This window comes from Kwoniella europaea, chromosome 1 (assembly GCF_036810445.1).
Source record: "Kwoniella europaea PYCC6329 chromosome 1, complete sequence".
NCBI classification, from domain to species: Eukaryota; Fungi; Basidiomycota; class Tremellomycetes; order Tremellales; family Cryptococcaceae; genus Kwoniella; species Kwoniella europaea.
This window is the reverse complement of record NC_089487.1, coordinates 14847783-14864792: the sequence shown is the minus strand read 5'-3', so window position 1 is coordinate 14864792 and position 17010 is coordinate 14847783. Positions and strand designations below refer to the sequence as shown.

The 17010-nt window shown below is 45.0% G+C and overlaps 7 protein-coding genes across 7 annotated transcripts; 3 read left to right on the top strand and 4 right to left on the bottom strand.

Annotated features, from left to right (window-relative positions):
* Positions 1-193: 193 nt before the first annotated feature.
* On the bottom strand, positions 194-1321 carry V865_005675 (uncharacterized protein; the record flags this gene model as incomplete). The annotated part of the gene is made up of 1 exon (XM_066229444.1): positions 194-1321. One exon carries the CDS (start codon positions 1319-1321, stop codon positions 194-196), a length of 1128 nt encoding a protein of 375 aa, XP_066085541.1.
* Positions 1322-2636: 1315 nt separating this feature from the next.
* V865_005674 (uncharacterized protein) lies at positions 2637-4996 on the top strand (the record flags this gene model as incomplete). The annotated part of the gene is made up of 13 exons (XM_066229443.1): positions 2637-2885; positions 2954-2973; positions 3030-3282; positions 3351-3375; positions 3435-3459; positions 3532-3589; positions 3646-3895; positions 3944-3995; positions 4063-4152; positions 4210-4304; positions 4377-4455; positions 4538-4639; positions 4705-4996. The coding sequence occupies 13 exons, from the start codon at positions 2637-2639 to the stop codon at positions 4994-4996; spliced, it is 1590 nt and encodes a 529-aa protein (XP_066085540.1).
* A 585-nt stretch (positions 4997-5581) lies between these two features.
* V865_005673 (thymidylate synthase) lies at positions 5582-6779 on the top strand (the record flags this gene model as incomplete). Its single annotated transcript, XM_066229442.1, has 3 exons — positions 5582-5642; positions 5719-6195; positions 6301-6779. 3 exons carry the CDS (start codon positions 5582-5584, stop codon positions 6777-6779), a joined length of 1017 nt encoding a protein of 338 aa, XP_066085539.1.
* Positions 6780-7004: 225 nt separating this feature from the next.
* On the bottom strand, positions 7005-10173 carry V865_005672 (uncharacterized protein; the record flags this gene model as incomplete). The annotated part of the gene is made up of 10 exons (XM_066229441.1): positions 7005-7071; positions 7132-7159; positions 7236-7410; positions 7504-7578; positions 7663-7745; positions 7813-8042; positions 8105-8438; positions 8510-8584; positions 8685-10087; positions 10151-10173. 10 exons carry the CDS (start codon positions 10171-10173, stop codon positions 7005-7007), a joined length of 2493 nt encoding a protein of 830 aa, XP_066085538.1.
* A 424-nt stretch (positions 10174-10597) lies between these two features.
* V865_005671 (uncharacterized protein) lies at positions 10598-12586 on the top strand (the record flags this gene model as incomplete). The annotated part of the gene is made up of 5 exons (XM_066229440.1): positions 10598-10785; positions 10848-11026; positions 11085-11164; positions 11225-11977; positions 12077-12586. The coding sequence occupies 5 exons, from the start codon at positions 10598-10600 to the stop codon at positions 12584-12586; spliced, it is 1710 nt and encodes a 569-aa protein (XP_066085537.1).
* Positions 12587-12787: 201 nt separating this feature from the next.
* On the bottom strand, positions 12788-13315 carry V865_005670 (uncharacterized protein; the record flags this gene model as incomplete). The annotated part of the gene is made up of 3 exons (XM_066229439.1): positions 12788-12922; positions 13003-13209; positions 13286-13315. The coding sequence occupies 3 exons, from the start codon at positions 13313-13315 to the stop codon at positions 12788-12790; spliced, it is 372 nt and encodes a 123-aa protein (XP_066085536.1).
* Positions 13316-14229: 914 nt separating this feature from the next.
* Positions 14230-16990, bottom strand: V865_005669 (uncharacterized protein; the record flags this gene model as incomplete). The annotated part of the gene is made up of 3 exons (XM_066229438.1): positions 14230-15415; positions 15481-16201; positions 16261-16990. The coding sequence occupies 3 exons, from the start codon at positions 16988-16990 to the stop codon at positions 14230-14232; spliced, it is 2637 nt and encodes an 878-aa protein (XP_066085535.1).
* Between the last annotated feature and the right edge of the window lie 20 nt (positions 16991-17010).

Genomic DNA, 17010 nt, shown 5'->3' with positions numbered 1-17010 from the left:
TGAGCGTTTCTCCCCTCCTACGGGCACTGACGGCCAAGTGTGACTCGATGTTTTGAATTACCTCATACAATTTTTAGTAAAAGGGACAAGTCAAAGGAAAGGATACTGAACATCGGTCAAGTACTGTATACATACAGCATTACAAAGGATTGAAGCTACAGATAACACAGTCTACAATATCGTCATCGTGTCATCATATTCTTGCGAATACCATCCGACTCGATTGAGTCGATTCTGGGTGATCTGTCGGAGGTGGATCGTCGACGTCATATATCCTATCCTCGGGCAACGACTTTCGTCTGACCATTGGTAGTGCATTTTGAGGTCCGTTGGATAGATGACCCGCCGGTGGAAGGTTTTCCGTACTGTACAGAGTGTCGCTTGGATCATTAGACACAGCTCTTGATTGAAATCCACGATCCCAAGCGTAAGGGTCTAGGCGCTCGTAGTCCAATCTTGAATCTGATGCGTGTTGCCTGAGATATTCCTTGATGGTGCTGCACGCTTGGGACCAACGGTCGGTCAAGGTGGATATGATTTCTGACCAGACGTTGGTTGAACTAGATCTGACGAGCGCTCTTTCGTTGTTCTCGGTAGTTTGAGTATCAGGTTGTGGAATCGCAAATTGCGACTTTGTCAGTTGTTGAGGAGACTGAGCTACATCGTCAGGCAAGTGAATTGCGATCGAGTTTTCCGAGGGGATCTGACCGGTGATGCTATCCCACAAAGCTGCCAGTGACCATGAACTCGTATCGGAAGGGTCGACTAGCGAGGCTACTTCCGATTCTGGGCCATCGGTAACCACTATTGATGGGCGACTGCCGAGCTCTTCGATCACAGGCACATCAAACATCTGGTTATACCAAGTCCATCGGGTATCATTTAGGATCACTCCTCCTGCTGGGACAGATTGAGACGATACTATAGAGAGGGGTCGGCCGGAATTCTCTGTATTTTCGCTGTACATGGTATCTCTGTCCTTCGAAGGTATATATAACTCTTCAAGGTCGAGTACCCTGGTTGAGCTTTGCACACCATTGGGGATCTCCACGGGGACGCTTATCTCCATGGTAGCCGAATTGGGATACTCGACTGTGATCGTGATGGTTGATGGACTAGTTTGGTATGTCGAGAACACTGGGAATTCTAGTCCTGATGTTTGAGCTGATAGGTCGGTCATACTTTCCTGTTGGGCGAGAGCAGGAGACCATCCAGGGGAGATTGATCCGGAAAAACTGGATGCACGATCGTATACGGAGTGCCTATCTATTGGTCTCCCCATCGAGTTTGACAGGTGGGACAGGTCGACGTGATAGGACATGTTGGGAGACTTTACCTTTTGTGCTTAATTTGGTGATTCGATGGTTGTTGTGCTTTGAATGAACTCTTCTGGTTCTCTGGTGGCAAACTTGAAGAAGAAATGATCATTGCCAAATCATTTTGATCCAATGTCAATATCACCCTTGCATGATGGTCGGACTTTCTCTTTCTGTCATCTTGGAGCGTTCAAAGAAAGGATGCGCATCGAGGAGATATTCTTTTCTGAAAGGACTGATGTTGAGTGGTGATATGTGAAGCCACCAGGATGCCACATTTAGTGCTGCCATGTTTCCTTTGCGTAAACTTGGAACGAAACCCGAGTGCTAAGAGGGAGACTTATTAGCGCGAATGGCAATTAAGAATGTTCGATTCAGTTCTTTGACGTTCCACTCTATCCCTTGCGGTCAGCACATGCAAATGTGCCTCCTGCTGGTTCCAAAGACAATCATTTACCTTGTTGCGATACATATCGGTAGAAATGGCAAACATGACTACGCAAGAGAATGATATCCTAGCCAGTGTCTGTATGAGCAGTCGTAGCACGGCGACCGACCGTACGTTCGATATAGGTGGTCGCTTTTTTCGATTGTATTCCTGTTAAGATCCACTGGAATCTGGATGCGCAATCCCTAGATCCTAACTATTACGAGGAATCCAGAAGATTTGTGCTTGACCTTGGTTTCCAATGGAATTGGATTCTGGACATTTACGAAGGTGGGGCCATTTTTGCCAATAGGATATTAGCGGCTTTTGATTTGAACGTAAATGTGGGGGAAGTCACACCAAGTTGCCGATGCCGCATCCCAGCCCTTTCCCTTTTGAGTGATCTGCCCACATGCCGTAATGAAACTAAAAATAGATCATGACACAAATCGACGGGTACAGAAACAGAGACGCTTTTTCTTTCGACACACACGAAAGGTACAGACTAGTGATACTTTAGGTCATTATGACACACGAGAAGATTTATTTTGATCGCATGACTTTGAGTCAAGCCAATCAGATTCTGAATGATATGTTCGTTCCTTTTAAAGGGATTGGGAGACGTTAGTGCTTTTTTTTGGAGTTGAGTATGGGGCAAAACAAGGGGCCGCCTTCTCGATAGCCGATAAACAAGAGAGATCGTGCAATGACCAAGGAAAGGTTGGTGTCCATCATAGAGAGAAAAAAGTTATATAATCTGCCTTCTTACCAATCAATCCCTCCCCCGGCTATTCCTACTCTTTATCTTTTCCTATCATTTTCGATCGGTACCAGTCATCATTCATTGGTGAGAAGAATACTGTGATCCCTAGACATCCTATACTAGCCTCAAGATGTCACACGTAGAGAGTGGTAAATTGCACGACCACAACTCGGAGGAATATGCTCCACAGGTCCATCGTCATTCCGCGTCCGTCAAGGATCAGCTGGCCACATGGCACGCTAATCGAGGGGATAAATCGTTTGTCAGAGCGATGATTCCTTCGTTTAGGGGTACTTATCCAGGTGAAGCACCTACTACCAAAAACCCTATCAAGCTTGTCAGGATGGTTTCACCCTTTGCGTGGCTCATGTTCTTCTCTGTAAGGTCACACTCCGTGCTGTAGTAATTGCAAGATGATTACTGAAGTTTTGCATCTACTGTATTTAGGGATGGTTCTGCTGGACTATGTGAGTTGTTCACTACTTCCGTGTGCGATCCATCAGCTTATGTACAACCCTTAAAGGGATGGATTCGATTTCTTCGCTGTGTCGCTCACTCTCGATTCACTCGCTGAACAATTCGAAGTCAAGCCAGCAAAAATCACTACAGCTATCACGTTGACACTTCTATTCCGTTCACTTGGGGCTGTCATCTTTGGTATCTTGTCCGATCGATACGGGCGAAAATGGCCCTTAGTCATTGTAATGATCCTCATTATGGCTTTCGAGTTAGGATCAGGTTTCTGTAACACCTATAAGCAGTTCTTGGCTGTCCGAGTGAGTTTTGCATTCCACAGATGCACCTCATCCTTTCTTCACTGACATCTGCTTTGCCCAACTTTCAGTCATTATTTGGGATAGTGATGGGAGGTTTGTATTTTTTTCCTTTTCTATGCATTGATAAGCATGCTGAGTGCGTTTGACAATAGGTGTCTGGGGTGCTGCTGCCGCAACGTGAGTCAAACGACCTGAGAGATCGGATTTCAACAAGTACCACATCATTGACAAGGCTATCTTTTTGCACAGCGCACTCGAGAACGTTCCTGCCGATGCGAGAGGTCTGCTGTCCGGTATGCTCCAACAAGTGAGTTGTCGATTGAGCGGTGTGAGCCAAGGATCTCATACTAATGCTTGTCATAGGGATACGCCGTCGGATATCTCCTCGCTGCTGTAATCAACCTTACTATCGTCCAATACAGTAAATACCACTGGCGGTCTTTGTACTTCGTCGGTGCCGGTTTCTCTTTACTTGCTGCTATTATCAGAGCATTGCTCCCGGAATCAAGGCAATTCATCATTGCCAGAGAAGAAGCCAAAGCTAGGGGTCTCACCGCCAAGGAAACGACCAAGAACTTCCTCAGAGAGTTGGGTACTATGTTCCGGACCAATTGTGAGCAATATCAACCATCGTAATTGAATCAAGCTGATTCGTTGGTAGGGTTGCGATGGATCTGGGCTGTATGCCTCATGACTTTTTTTAACTTTTTTTCGTGAGTCATCTACACCGACACCGACCTGTCGGAAAATACTCATTACCGTCTGCAACGCACCCTGTAGACACGGAAGTCAAGATTTATACCCTACTTATCTCAAGACTACCAAAGGTCTTTCCGCCAAACTCGCTTCTAAGGCTACCATCATCTCCAAGTGAGTTTTCACTCGCCAAAAAGACTCACGAGCCCTGCTGACCTTTCGCTACTGTAGCTGTGGTGCGGTAGTAGGTGGAACGATCGCTGGATACGCCAGTCAATATACAGGAAGAAGATTCGCCATCCTCGTTTGTGCTTGTTGGACTGCCGGTAAGTGGCATTTCAGCTTGTACGAGATCATCTCGGATGCTCTAGTTGAGCTTAATTGTGTACAATCGATAGCTTTCTTGCCATTATGGATTTTGCCTACCTCCTTTGGTGGTCTCGCTGCTGGTGGATTCTTCGTACAAGCTGGAGTACAGTGGGTCTATCTTCTTATCTTCTTGGGTGTGTTTTTTTGGGATTGAAAACTCAAGCTGACATTCTTACACTCTGTCATGCAGAGGTGCTTGGGGTGTAGTTCCTATCTACTTAGGAGAAGTCAGTCCTCCCGCTTTCCGAGCTTTGTTTGCTGGTCTCTCTTACCAACTCGGTAACATGGCAAGGTAGGCGACCTCTCATCACCACCTAACTTAGGCCATTATGTTAACATCATTGGTTTCCTTTTCAGTTCCGGAGCAGCTCAAATCGAAGCCGACGCAGGATCCTCCCTCAAGCTCGCTGGAACCAATATCCCCGATTATGCAGCTATCACCGGTATCCTTCTCGGGGCAGTCATCGCATGGGGTATTATCTGTGTCATCTGTGGTCCCGAAGCCGATGGATCTCACTTCGAACAAGCTAAAGTCGCCTATCAACGAGGTGGTGGTGATGCTGATCCAACTGAAATGTTCGACCATGATAAACCTGAACAACACCATATCGAAAAAGCTCAGGCTGTCGAGCATCAGGAGCTCAGATAAATGTTGAAAACAACATGGTCTACAGGATATCATTCGAGTTAGTTTATGTAGCCGAGGGGGATTATTGGGTAGAATACGGTTATATTCGTTAATAGTCGGAGTAAGTCGTTGAAAGGTATGAATAGGTATAGTAAGACTAGGTTGAGGAATCTGTCAAATGGGTGATCTATAGATAGAAGCACCTTTGAAGTATGTGGTTCAGTGCATATGTATGTATGGTATTATCACTTTCGATTCTTTCCGGTACAGGTCCCAGCGAGCATGAAATGAAGTTGTAGATCAGGATGACAAGAGATGGATGGTATGACTGCAGTGATGTTGCTTCTACGGCTGTCTGAATTGTATCCTCGTGAGGAGGATCACGTGATGTGCCCAGCCACTCCTTCATCTCGATCGACGCGACGCGAAAAATCAGCATGACGAGCACGAGTACTGTTCTGATAAAATGAGAAAACATGAACATGAATCAACGCGTCTCTTCTTCCTCCTCGCAACTTGTATCCTTCATCTTGCACATCATACTCCTGTCTATTACGAGCCAAACTCAGCTTATCATCCCATCAAGCCCATCGAGCCTATTCTATCATGACCAACTCAACAGCTGAAGTCAACGGCAATGGGAAACAGAGGAGCGATCCTCAACATGGTGAGTTCCCCATCAAGATCATGCACAGATCCTAGTCTTGCTCATCGTTACTCATCCTCCTGTTTTCTTTACACAGAGGAATATCAATACCTCGACCTGATATCTCGAATCATCTCCACCGGTCAATCCCGTCCCGATCGAACTGGTACAGGAACCCTCGCCTTATTCGCTCCTCCTTCGCTCCGATTCTCCCTTGCCAACAACACTTTACCATTACTCACCACCAAGCGAGTCTTCATTCGAGGTGTCATCGCGGAACTACTATGGTTCGTCAGTGGATGTACCGATGCGAATGTCCTCAGCGCACAAGGAGTGAACATATGGGAAGGGAATGGTTCAAAGGAGTTTTTGGAGAAAGTAGGTTTGGGTCATAGAGAACAAGGTGATCTGGGTCCCGTGTATGGATTCCAATGGAGACATTTCGGTGCGGAATATACTGATGCCAAAGCCAACTATGAAGGGAAGGGAGTGGATCAGCTGAAAGAGGTTATTTGGAAGATAAAGAATAATCCGACGGATAGGAGGATAGTCTTGAGTGCTTGGAATCCGAAAGGTAAGCGTTAAATTAATGGACTATAACATCGAAATGGAAGATCGCCATATCCACATATATGAACGATTATTGCAATGCCAATGCTAATTCCGTTCTCCTCTTTAGACCTACCCCTAATGGCTCTACCCCCATGCCACATGTTCTGTCAATTCTTCGTCACCCTCCCCGATCCCTCTATCCCAGACGACAAACCTAAATTATCTTGTCTGATGTATCAGCGATCATGTGATTTGGGTCTAGGAATCCCATTCAACATTGCTTCCTACGCTCTTCTCACATACATGATAGCCTATATCACCGATACTGTCCCTCACGAATTCATCTTACAGATGGGTGATGCGCACATATACAAAGATCATGTTGATCCGCTCAAAATTCAGTTGGAGAGAGATCCAAGGGAATTCCCTAAATTGAATTTCAAGAGGTCGAAAGAGGAGATTGGGGATATAGATGGATTTAAAGTTGATGATTTCGAGGTGATTGGGTATAAACCTCATGGAAAGATTGAGATGAAAATGTCTGTGAGTAATGTTTGGCTTTCACTCGGTAACAAGATCATTGCTAATCAACAGAGGTTCATCTGATACATAGGCTTGATTGTGGACGTCCCTCTTCTGCACTTTCTGGATTCGATACCTTTTATTCATGGGAGACGTTTGATACATACTCACTGTACATTATTTGTTCTATCTTCAACCTAGAACCCACCTTATGCATTTTGACGTCTCTACACTTGGAACGCGAATGGATACATACAAGGGTACAACATATAGGATTGCTTGTCACAATGCCACTCCAGAATCTTGGCTTCATCTCTTCGAAGATGGTCTTGGAGGGGGTAAGATTGAATTCCTCTCAGAGGAATATGATTTCATCCTATACGTGAACGATATAATATCAGCTTAGCGCTTTTCAAATTCAGTAAACCACTCCTACAATTGTCTTATCGTAGAAACGATATCCGCTATGAATCACATTCGAACGAACGTATCCGTCAGCTAATGACTGTGGATTTTCGGTATAATTATAAGTTCACTCACTCGCCTGCCTCTGATTCTCAGCTTCAAACTCATACCTTTTCTGAGCTCCTTCCCTCCAAACGTTGATCTTGAACCCACCTGCTCGTCCGGTGAGCTTACACGATGCGACGAGCGTAATGTGAAAAGAAGTGGTTTTCATCGAGTCGAAAAACGCCCTTGATTCGGATGGCATGATCTATGAGGGGGAAAATTGATCAATGCCTATTTTGGATACTTACTTCATTTTGCAAAGTATGTTTCAAGGAAGGGGAACGGTGTAATGACTCACGTGTATATAATCACCATCAATTGCCAAAACTCTCTCATGTCGTCCGATAGCAATTTTCCTCTGTACCGTATATTTCTTGAATGACCGAGTTTCCATCAGCTCCAGAATTTTCGACGGGTGCTCAACAGCTTGGAATGGCGGGATGAGGAGAATACTCACCTTATATGTTTGAGAGAAATCTGCCAGACCAGGTCCGAATCGTTGCATAGGAGCAGGTTCCGACTGTCTCTTGAAGATGGACGCTATTCCATGAACATCGAATCAGCCTATACTCAGCTTTGTTTCGGGTTTGTGATCAAGATCATTTACCACTCGGATCACCCCCTCGTCTATCATCGATTCTCAAACCATGCTCCGTTGCCCATTGCCTCTTCACCAAAGCCAGATCAGTACGACCTTCCAAACTGGCGACAGTCCTATCAAGGGGTATAGCCAGAGTCAAATCTGCAAGACATAGTACCCAGTCCGTAGCTGGCATTTGTAATCTCTTCTTTTTGCATAACACTTCGGTCAGATCGGCAATATACATATCGGATGGACTGCAATGAGAACCGGTCGTGATCAGCTTATCTAAATGAGAGAAGAGAACAGATAGACTCACACATTGATAGTAGTGGTAAAATGAACATCCGCACTAGCCGTAACTCTAATTTTCAACCTTACAATCTCGCTACTAGTCGAGCTTAAGCCTACGCTACCTTTCATAGCGGTTGCTGTCGTACTCAAACCAGGTCCAGCGATGGAGCCCAGTGGAGTTTGTTCATTTGAGGAGAATGAGGATGCCGAGCTTGTGGCTTGCATGGTGGAGGGAACAGTCAAAGTAGCTCCTCGAGAAGGTGGCTGAGTGGGTGGTCTAGATGGTCGTGGAGTGGGCGCAGCTAAGATACGTGAAGGTCTTCTTTGGATATTAGGTGCTTTAGCAGCATTTTGGCGAACTGCAAGAACAGCAATAATCAGCAGGTGATACATTACACGACTTGGATGAGAGATATATCTGGACACTTACTCTGTTCTTCGGTTGCTTCGACAATAGCGAATTGACCGTAGGAGAATTTGGATATCTGACTTTCTCGATCAAGTGCTGCATTGTAAATGGTGTTAAATGGTGATATCATCAGCTTAAGATCATCCCTGTTTCAAGACATCACCGACACAGCTCGCTTTGCATAAACGATACTCACGAGGGAAATCTTCATCCACTTCCCCATCATCCTCCACGATCCTTAATCCCCAGCCTACTGCACTCCATTTGACTTCGTTCTCCTCTTCGCTCAATAAAGGCAATCTACCATCTTCCCAGTACTTGTACAGTCCGAATCCTGTCACTTCCTCCACCGTAGCGTCTTTTCGGACTTTGGCGACAATAGGATCTGTGGGTTTTTTGGAATGTGGGAAGTACATTTCTAGCGATAAATAAGGTACACCCGGTGGCGCAGCCACTGTAGCGTACAGGGAAGTGAACGGATTGGGCAGTGGACCTTCTTCTATGAAGGGAGGGGGCGATGAGATTGATGAGGTCGATACGAGATGTGGAACGTATTTGTTCAAAGCAGCTGTCAATGCGGAAGATTGAACCGGTGGTGATGAAGAGGATGTTGGGATTGGACCGTTGCGTTGGATAGGTATAGGTGTGAAATCCAATTTTTCACTGTTGAGCGTATCTACAGACACTCTTCTCGAATCTGCTGGTAGTGCACTAGCGTCACGCTGAGCTTGAGCTTGAGTACGTCCAATACCCTCAGCTTCGGCAGCTTCATCCTCATCCACATCACTTCCTTCGTCCACTAGCGCTCCTACCATCCTATCCACTCCACCTGTGGTTATACCAGTTACAGCCAATTGCGAAGCCCCATTTTGACCCATCGAACTATGGTCTACCTCCATTCCCATACCTGCAGCTCCAGGTGTTATATGTCCCGGATCTTCGATGGACGCTTCGCTCGTACTTAAAGCTTGTTCCAATACACCAATGTTTTGAGTTACCCCTAACCCCCTTCCAGAAGTTAACATGCTTGTTCCGTTCAGTATAGAATTTGATCCTACTGCTCCAGGTGGAACACTCAACAATCCCGGAGCAGGAGCTGAATCAGCACGAGGTCGTCCGGAAGGTGAGAAAAATCCATTATCCATCGTGGGAAGTCTCATATTGGTTGTTGGAGTTCTGTCTTGTCCTTGAGAAGGTGACAGAGGCATATCCGTGACTAGGGAAGTTGAATTTGCCCTATGATTACTTCTACTTTGGCCGTTACCGCGTTTGGTCTCATTACGACCTGATACCCTCATCCCTGCTCCACCTGATTTACCTCCCATTATAGTTTGAGTATAATTCAACCCCCCTCCTCCCCCTCCAGAGTTATCTCTGAGATTGCGTCTGGGATAGCCATTCTCAGAAGAAAGGTAAGATGGTTCAGGTGGTGGTGAATCTAATGCTCGTTTGATTTCTGGCCATCTATCAATGTCGGATAATCCAGATGCGTTGATGTATGGGTTCAGGGCGAAGGAAGGGTCCAAAGAGATTATACGTGGTGTAAGTGGATCATCGGTGATTCTTAGTGAAGATAGGCGAACAGCTTGTAAGATGTAGCTATTAACGCAGGTGTGATTCAGCGATACAAGCAGTCGGAACGACCATATGGGCCAGACTCACTCGACATCAGATATCATCGCCATCTTGAAACACGTCTATAAACGATCATCGCTCGATCTCGCCAAACAATGTAGCACGTCGAGCCTGATTCCTTGAGAGACTCTTGCAGGAGTCGATGTCAGAGATCTGCATGTATGTCGTCCAGTGCCCTTGTCGTTGTGTGTTGGTGGTACTGTCGTACTGAGCGTCTCTATGTGTTTCATAACATGATTAAGGGGGTCCCCACAGTTGACTTGCTGGGATAAACTGTGTTAAATTATAAAGATATTCAGGTGATTTATTTACATTTTGGTCTCACGTGGCACGCAAATTACATAAGCCTTACCTCGAAGATCATTTTTCAAAGATTTCATGTCCACCATCGTTCAAGGTAAACTTTATCACTATTGATCATTCTGAACATCGTTGTTTCCCTACAACACCTCTCGATTTGACCCACCAGCAGTCATGTCCGGCACACTCATCTCGTCCCTTGTGTGGGTACCTAGAGGAAAATCATCCACCGAGCCAAAAAGGTATAACCTAGATGATACCGAATTAGAAAGAGTTGGTAAATTGGGTGGACCAGGTGTCTTGGAACAGCTAAGAGAGGAGATGGAAGGCATGGACGTGGGTGAAGGCGAAGACTGGGAAGAGTAAGTGTGACACCTTTCTCCTCCTTTTCATTGGAGCTACATCACTGATTTGATCTGCACAGCGTTGACGAGGATGACGAAGAAGGTAGTGGGTCCGACTCAGATAACGAAGATGCAGAAGTAGATGGAGGAGATGTGGATATGGACACGGAACCTCAGGAACCACCCAAACCATCTGATCCGAATGATCTGTCTGCGTTCAAGATGGATGAATACGACAACGAGGAGTCCAAGGGAGTCGGTGAGTTGCCGAGACCTGGGAGAAATAGAATTCAGCTGACGGGTTTCTCAAATCGTAGCTATGGGCGCCTTTGCCAATGTGAAAGGTTTATCATTCTATCGAGATAACAACGAAGATCCTTATATCACTCTCAAAGAAGTGAGTGCTACTTCTTGACTCATAGTCAAACGCATACTGATCATGTGCGTTCAATCTAAGAATGACGAAGAAATCGAACGAGAAGAACTTTCCCTTTTACCCACCGACAATATCATCATCACCGCTCGAACCACTTCCGATCTCTCATCACTCGATTTCCACGTTTATGCCGATTCCGACGAGAATCTATACGCCCATCATGATTTGATGTTACCTACCTTCCCCCTTTGCGTCGAATGGTTGGATTTCCCTCCTGGTGGATCCTCATCCTCTTCTAGTTCGAAGGGAAGTTACGTTGCTGTAGGATCGTTTGACCCATCGATTGAAATTTGGGATGCAGACTTGGTTGATGGTTTATATCCCGAAGCTATACTTGGTCCATCACCTTCATCTGAAAAACCAGAAGCTAAACCCCTCGGGACCGGAAAGAAAAAGAGGAAACAGATGGTTCAACCTGCCGCAAACGATCAGTACCATACTCAACCTGTATTATCATTATCTTGGACACCCAATCATAGGAATTTACTTTTATCTGGTTCAGCAGATGGTACGATCAAATTATGGGATCTGACGAGAGAGTCACCCATGCCAGCTTTGAAATCATGGAATAACATCCATAAAGGTGAGAAAGTCCAGGGTGTAGAATGGAATAAGTCGACCTCGAATGGGTTGGATAAAGCTGTACTTAGTGCTGGGTGGGATAGGATAGTGAAAGTTTGGGATAGTAGAGCGCCTGAAGATGCGATAGGTACTCAGGTTGGAAGTGATGTGGAGTGTATAAGATGGGATCCTTGGGAACCTACTTCGTTCTTTGTGAGTGAAACCTCTCTCTTGAACATCAATCTCCCGATATACCTCGTCATACCGCCATGGATCAATTCTGAAGCTAACTCGAAATGTTGATGTTTCTAGGTCTCCCTCGAAAACGGTCTCATCTTAGCATACGATTCCAGAACACTCTCATCCTCCAAAGGATCTAACAACCTATCCACTGCTCAACCTAAATATACTCTTTCGGCACATGACGGTGCAGCTTCAGCATTAGATATCAACCCTCATATTAGAGGTTGTATCGCCACAGGAGGTATGGACAAGGTCGTCAAAATTTGGAATATCCTAGATGAAGAGAGTGAAGGTGTTCAAGGTAGAAAGAGGGAGATCAGTTTGGCTACATCCAGAGATTTGGGATTGGGTAAAATCTTCACTGCTAGATGGGCACCTGATCCAGAAACTCCCTTGACTATCGCGGCAGCAGGATCGAAAGCTACATTACAAGTATGGGATGTAGCTTCCAACCCTGGTGCTCGAAAGGCCTTTGGAGATAGGTTGAAGAAACATGGTAGAGAATTGGGTGAAGTTAAGAAAGGCGGTGGGGTTGTGGTGGTTGAAGGTGGTGAGGATGAAGATACAGATGAAGAGTAGGTGCTTGTCGGATTTAGGGGAAATGGTAGTTTGCTATTAGGCTTGGTCTCACGTATATATCCTGCATATCATATGGTATAATCTGACTTGTTGATAGAGGCTAATATCACGATTTGATCAATGTCATTCATGCCACTGACAAAATGTATCTTCTAAAAACAGATACAAAACTGATGGATGATATATACTGAACCAGCAAGATCATTTATCCGTATTCTCATTCTCATTCTCATTCTCATTCTCATTCTCATTCTCATTCTCGTCAACCTCTCCAAATCCGCTAAAGCTAGACATGGGAGATAAACTCCTGACAGAATCTGGATAATCCCATTCCCCCTGAATCGATCTGTCTCGTGTAGCTCTTCAGATCTTTCCGCTGCTTTTACCGAGTTTAGACTTTCGATCTGGGTTTTAACCTCTTGTTCTCGGTCAGAAAGTTGAAAACCTTGGGAAACCTTATCTCTTAAATTGTTGAGAACAGCTCTCTGGCCGTTGGGAGACATGTATAAGATATCTCTATCGGATGGTAAGGCATTTTGAGGTTGTGTGAGATGAATCTGTATTGGAATTGGTATTGGTGTTATTACTAGTGTGAGTATCATCGCTTTGATGGCTTGCTGCAGCTGTTCACAGGTCAGTGGCGACAGTAAGTACAGTCAGTATACTGTATAAAGGGATTTTGGCAACAATGTCACTTACCTGATTGTGTGAATAATTGCTTGAAGACATGGCTTGATACCGTCAGTCTTGTGATGTGCTTCACAAGCGGGGTTGGGCAATTTCATTTGATACTGTCACGCTTTATCTAATTACTATACTTACCAAGAACTGAACGCGAAATGAAATACTCACTGTACGATATTGACAGTTCAAAGGAAATAACGCATCAAAGGATATAGCAGCATGTACATATGAAATGATATAATGAAGTGACGAATATAGGTCCACACGTAGGATTCAGAACTGCTTATACACTGTAGATATATAGGAGCTAGTGACCACTGACTGAGTGAAGATATGATATCCAAGCGGGAATCTTAGGATTTCAAAATATGATGGAAAAGAATTCAAAGGCTACTCAGCGCAAGAAGCAGATGACGATACTGTAAACGTTAGAAGGACGTTGATGATCAATGTCGATATCTGTAACATGTATGGGAGATTCAGTGGATCAAGGATCAAAGACATGTTCAAGCTTAGCTTTCAAACCCATGCTATGCGTCTCCTCCCTATACTTGAGATGGGATCCGATCGGATTGAACAATATATTCATACTCATATAAAAATCATAAATATCAACAAGGAAAAGAACATGAAAACATAAAAAGCAAGCAATCATAACTATAAACTGTACTGATAGGAAATTGGTAAAAACTACTTGATAATTGATAAAAATGTGTTTTTGATTTCGTTTGATTTGATTTGAATTTTTTTTTATATACAAATTGATTGATCCGAGCAAGCATGATGATCCGTTTTAATCTTATCCTACAAGAGCACATTGAGCAGAGCAAAAGATAAAAAAGAGAACGTAAAGCGGAAAAAATTTCCTATGTAATGTTGTAAACAGAGATGACTAAAACTAGTATCGTAATGTTAAAAACATGAAAGTGATTTATCTTGAAGTGAAAGTATCGAATTCGTTAGATATACTGTTCACTCGTCCCATCAGCCAAACCAACTTGTCTAGCCCTTTCCTTCTCTTTCATCCTCTTCAATCTCCCTTCTTCCCTCTCCCAAATCTTATTCACTTCCTCTTCAGCTATCCCCTTGTTCTGCACTTTTGTAGATCCAAGACCTAAACCATCCTTTAATTCTTCTTCTTTAACGCACAATTCAATCTTCCCACCTCCTCCCGAGGAACATTTAGATCTCGTCGAACTTCCACTTCCTCCACTTGAAGATCTACTTAGACCGATCGATCCTAATCCTGAACCACCTCCTACTATACTGACCAGACCTAACGTTTCAAGGTTGGATAGTAAATCTCGATAATCCGATTCGGGCGATGGTGGGAAAGGTGAATGATCATGTGATAATAAGTGACAATATGTTGTATACAAGTTCTGTACAGTCAATTCACCGTTCAGGTTGGAAGAAGATTTCGAAGGTGTAAGCGGAGGTGTGATTTGTCCATTACTTGTAGAGATAGATGGACATCCATTCAACCCGTATTTCACCCTAGTCAAGTATACTAGAAGCGATACTAAAACCATTTTACCTTGGATCTGTACCGATCTAATTTTCTTACTGGTCGCACTACCGGTGCTGGAAGATGTCGACCCAGCGGCAGATTTCAATTGTTGAGTGTAAGAAGTTAGAGCTTTCAGTATATGAGTAACGGCAATTTTGGTCATTGGAATTTCTTTCTTCTCTCCACCATCCCCTAAGACTTGGTTGGATTTCTTTTTCAACCATTCGTTCTCGGCTAGAGTGATTGCAGAGCAGAGTACACCAAGACACATTCTGAGATCACCATTTTGAGCTTCGACCTTCTTAGTCAGGAGAGTGATGGCGGTAGGGTCGATCTTGATGGCTTGTCCTTCGTTAGACATGGTAGCAGTTGCAGCAGCAATTCGAGATGAGACGATAGGTGCCATTTCACCCGCATTATAAGCTTTGAAAGGGAGGACCAAGGGCTGAGCGCTATCAGGTAGAACAAGTCGAGCTCGAAGTGTTAAATCGAGTGTATTGGAGATAGAGATAAGTTTGACGGTTGGCGAGAGTAAAGGAAGAGAGAAAAGCTTAGTGAGTAAGTGGGAAGTGGCTGGAGGCGCTATAGAAGGTGGTGGTGGCATCAAAGAGTCAACTTCATCGAGAATAATGAACCTGGAGATAAGCGAAAGGTGGTTAGTGGATAATCCCTTTCGATATAAAAGGAAGCTGTGACATACACTTTGATATCCGCCTGAGCGATAAAGTCCTTTACATCCTTTTCGGTTTTCCCACAAATCAACTCTTCACCCAACCTCCTCCAGATATCAGTGACTTTCAAAGCCATACATCCCAATTCCACGACCTTCCAACCTTCTTCAGCCAACTCCCTTCCTAGAGCAGTGACCAGAGCGGTTTTACCTGTACCTGGTGGACCGGAGATATACATGCCCACATCAACATCGTTCCTGTTGGTCAGATACGATCTCAACACCTTTTTCTCTTCTTCTCGACCGATGATGACCTTATCGGTAGATGTGGATTCAGAGGTGGAAGACGATAGTCGCAGATGAGCTTTGAGCTGTTTGTATGGGTTCAATTTTATTTCTTTGTCTCCTGACATATTCACATCCTCGTCGGTTTCGGTTTTATCGCTATACACCCGCATGAGGTTGACGCGTTCGGTGGTGGACTTGATCTCGACGTCACGTAGGGAAGGGGAAGAAGGTGGTGGAGTAGGAGGAAGCACGGTCGATCGAGTGACTGGTCTAGCTTTGGTAGGGGTCTTATCGACGTCGAACTCGTCCTCGTCCTTGATGAGATCGAGAGGATCGGCCGAAGTGACCGAATCAAGTGAGGGGGTGATGGACGATGCCTGGGAAGGAGCGGGAGAAGGAAGACGCGCAGACCATGATGCAATGGAGGAAGCAGAAGATGAAGGAGCGAGTGAAGAGTGTCGACCTGTACGGCAACACTGTTAGCGAAAGAGAAGCAGAAGAATAACGAATTGTGGTACTCACCACTAGTCTCACTCCTCACACTGACAACACTGCCACTTCTTCCCCTCGATCTAGCTGAACCGGACATACTAGCTCTACTTGATACTCTAGGTCTTTTCCTCTGAGAGCCACCTTCCTGTCCACCAGAGCCAGAAGACGAATTCTCATTATTGTCCTTCTTCGGTGGGATATTCTCTTTCCCTTTTCCGAACCTCTTTGAAGGTCCACCGCCGCCCAGACCATCTTCGGGATCACCTTTTCCTGATGGCCCACTACCGCCACTTCCTCCTGCGATTGCCTTGAGTTGACTAGGCGAAGTGATAGATGGGGTAGATTGAGTACGCGTTAACATCCCGACCCTACTTGACCCTGAACCAGAAGGGACAGCAAACGAGGTAGAAGAAGAGGAAGATGATGATGAAGAAATGGAGGTGAGACCGGATCTTCTAGTTGACATGTTGAACAGAGAGTTCGACCTGCCCAAACCGTTATTACGGGGTGGTGGTGGTTGAGTTGCTGACGATCGAGTCAATGGAGGTCGAGATGTGGTGGTGGTGTTGTCATTGTTGGTACTGGTGGTGGCTTGCCTTCTCGTATGAATTGAGGAAGATGAATTACGTGTTATAGGTGGTGTGGGGGTAGCAGTGGGAGTGGGAGTTGGCGTAGGGGTATCTTCTACTTCTTGTGATGAAGGGGGAGTGATGGGTGTATCAATATCATCTTGACGGGATCGTTTGGTACCTCCTGCCATATTGGGTGATAGATAGAGGG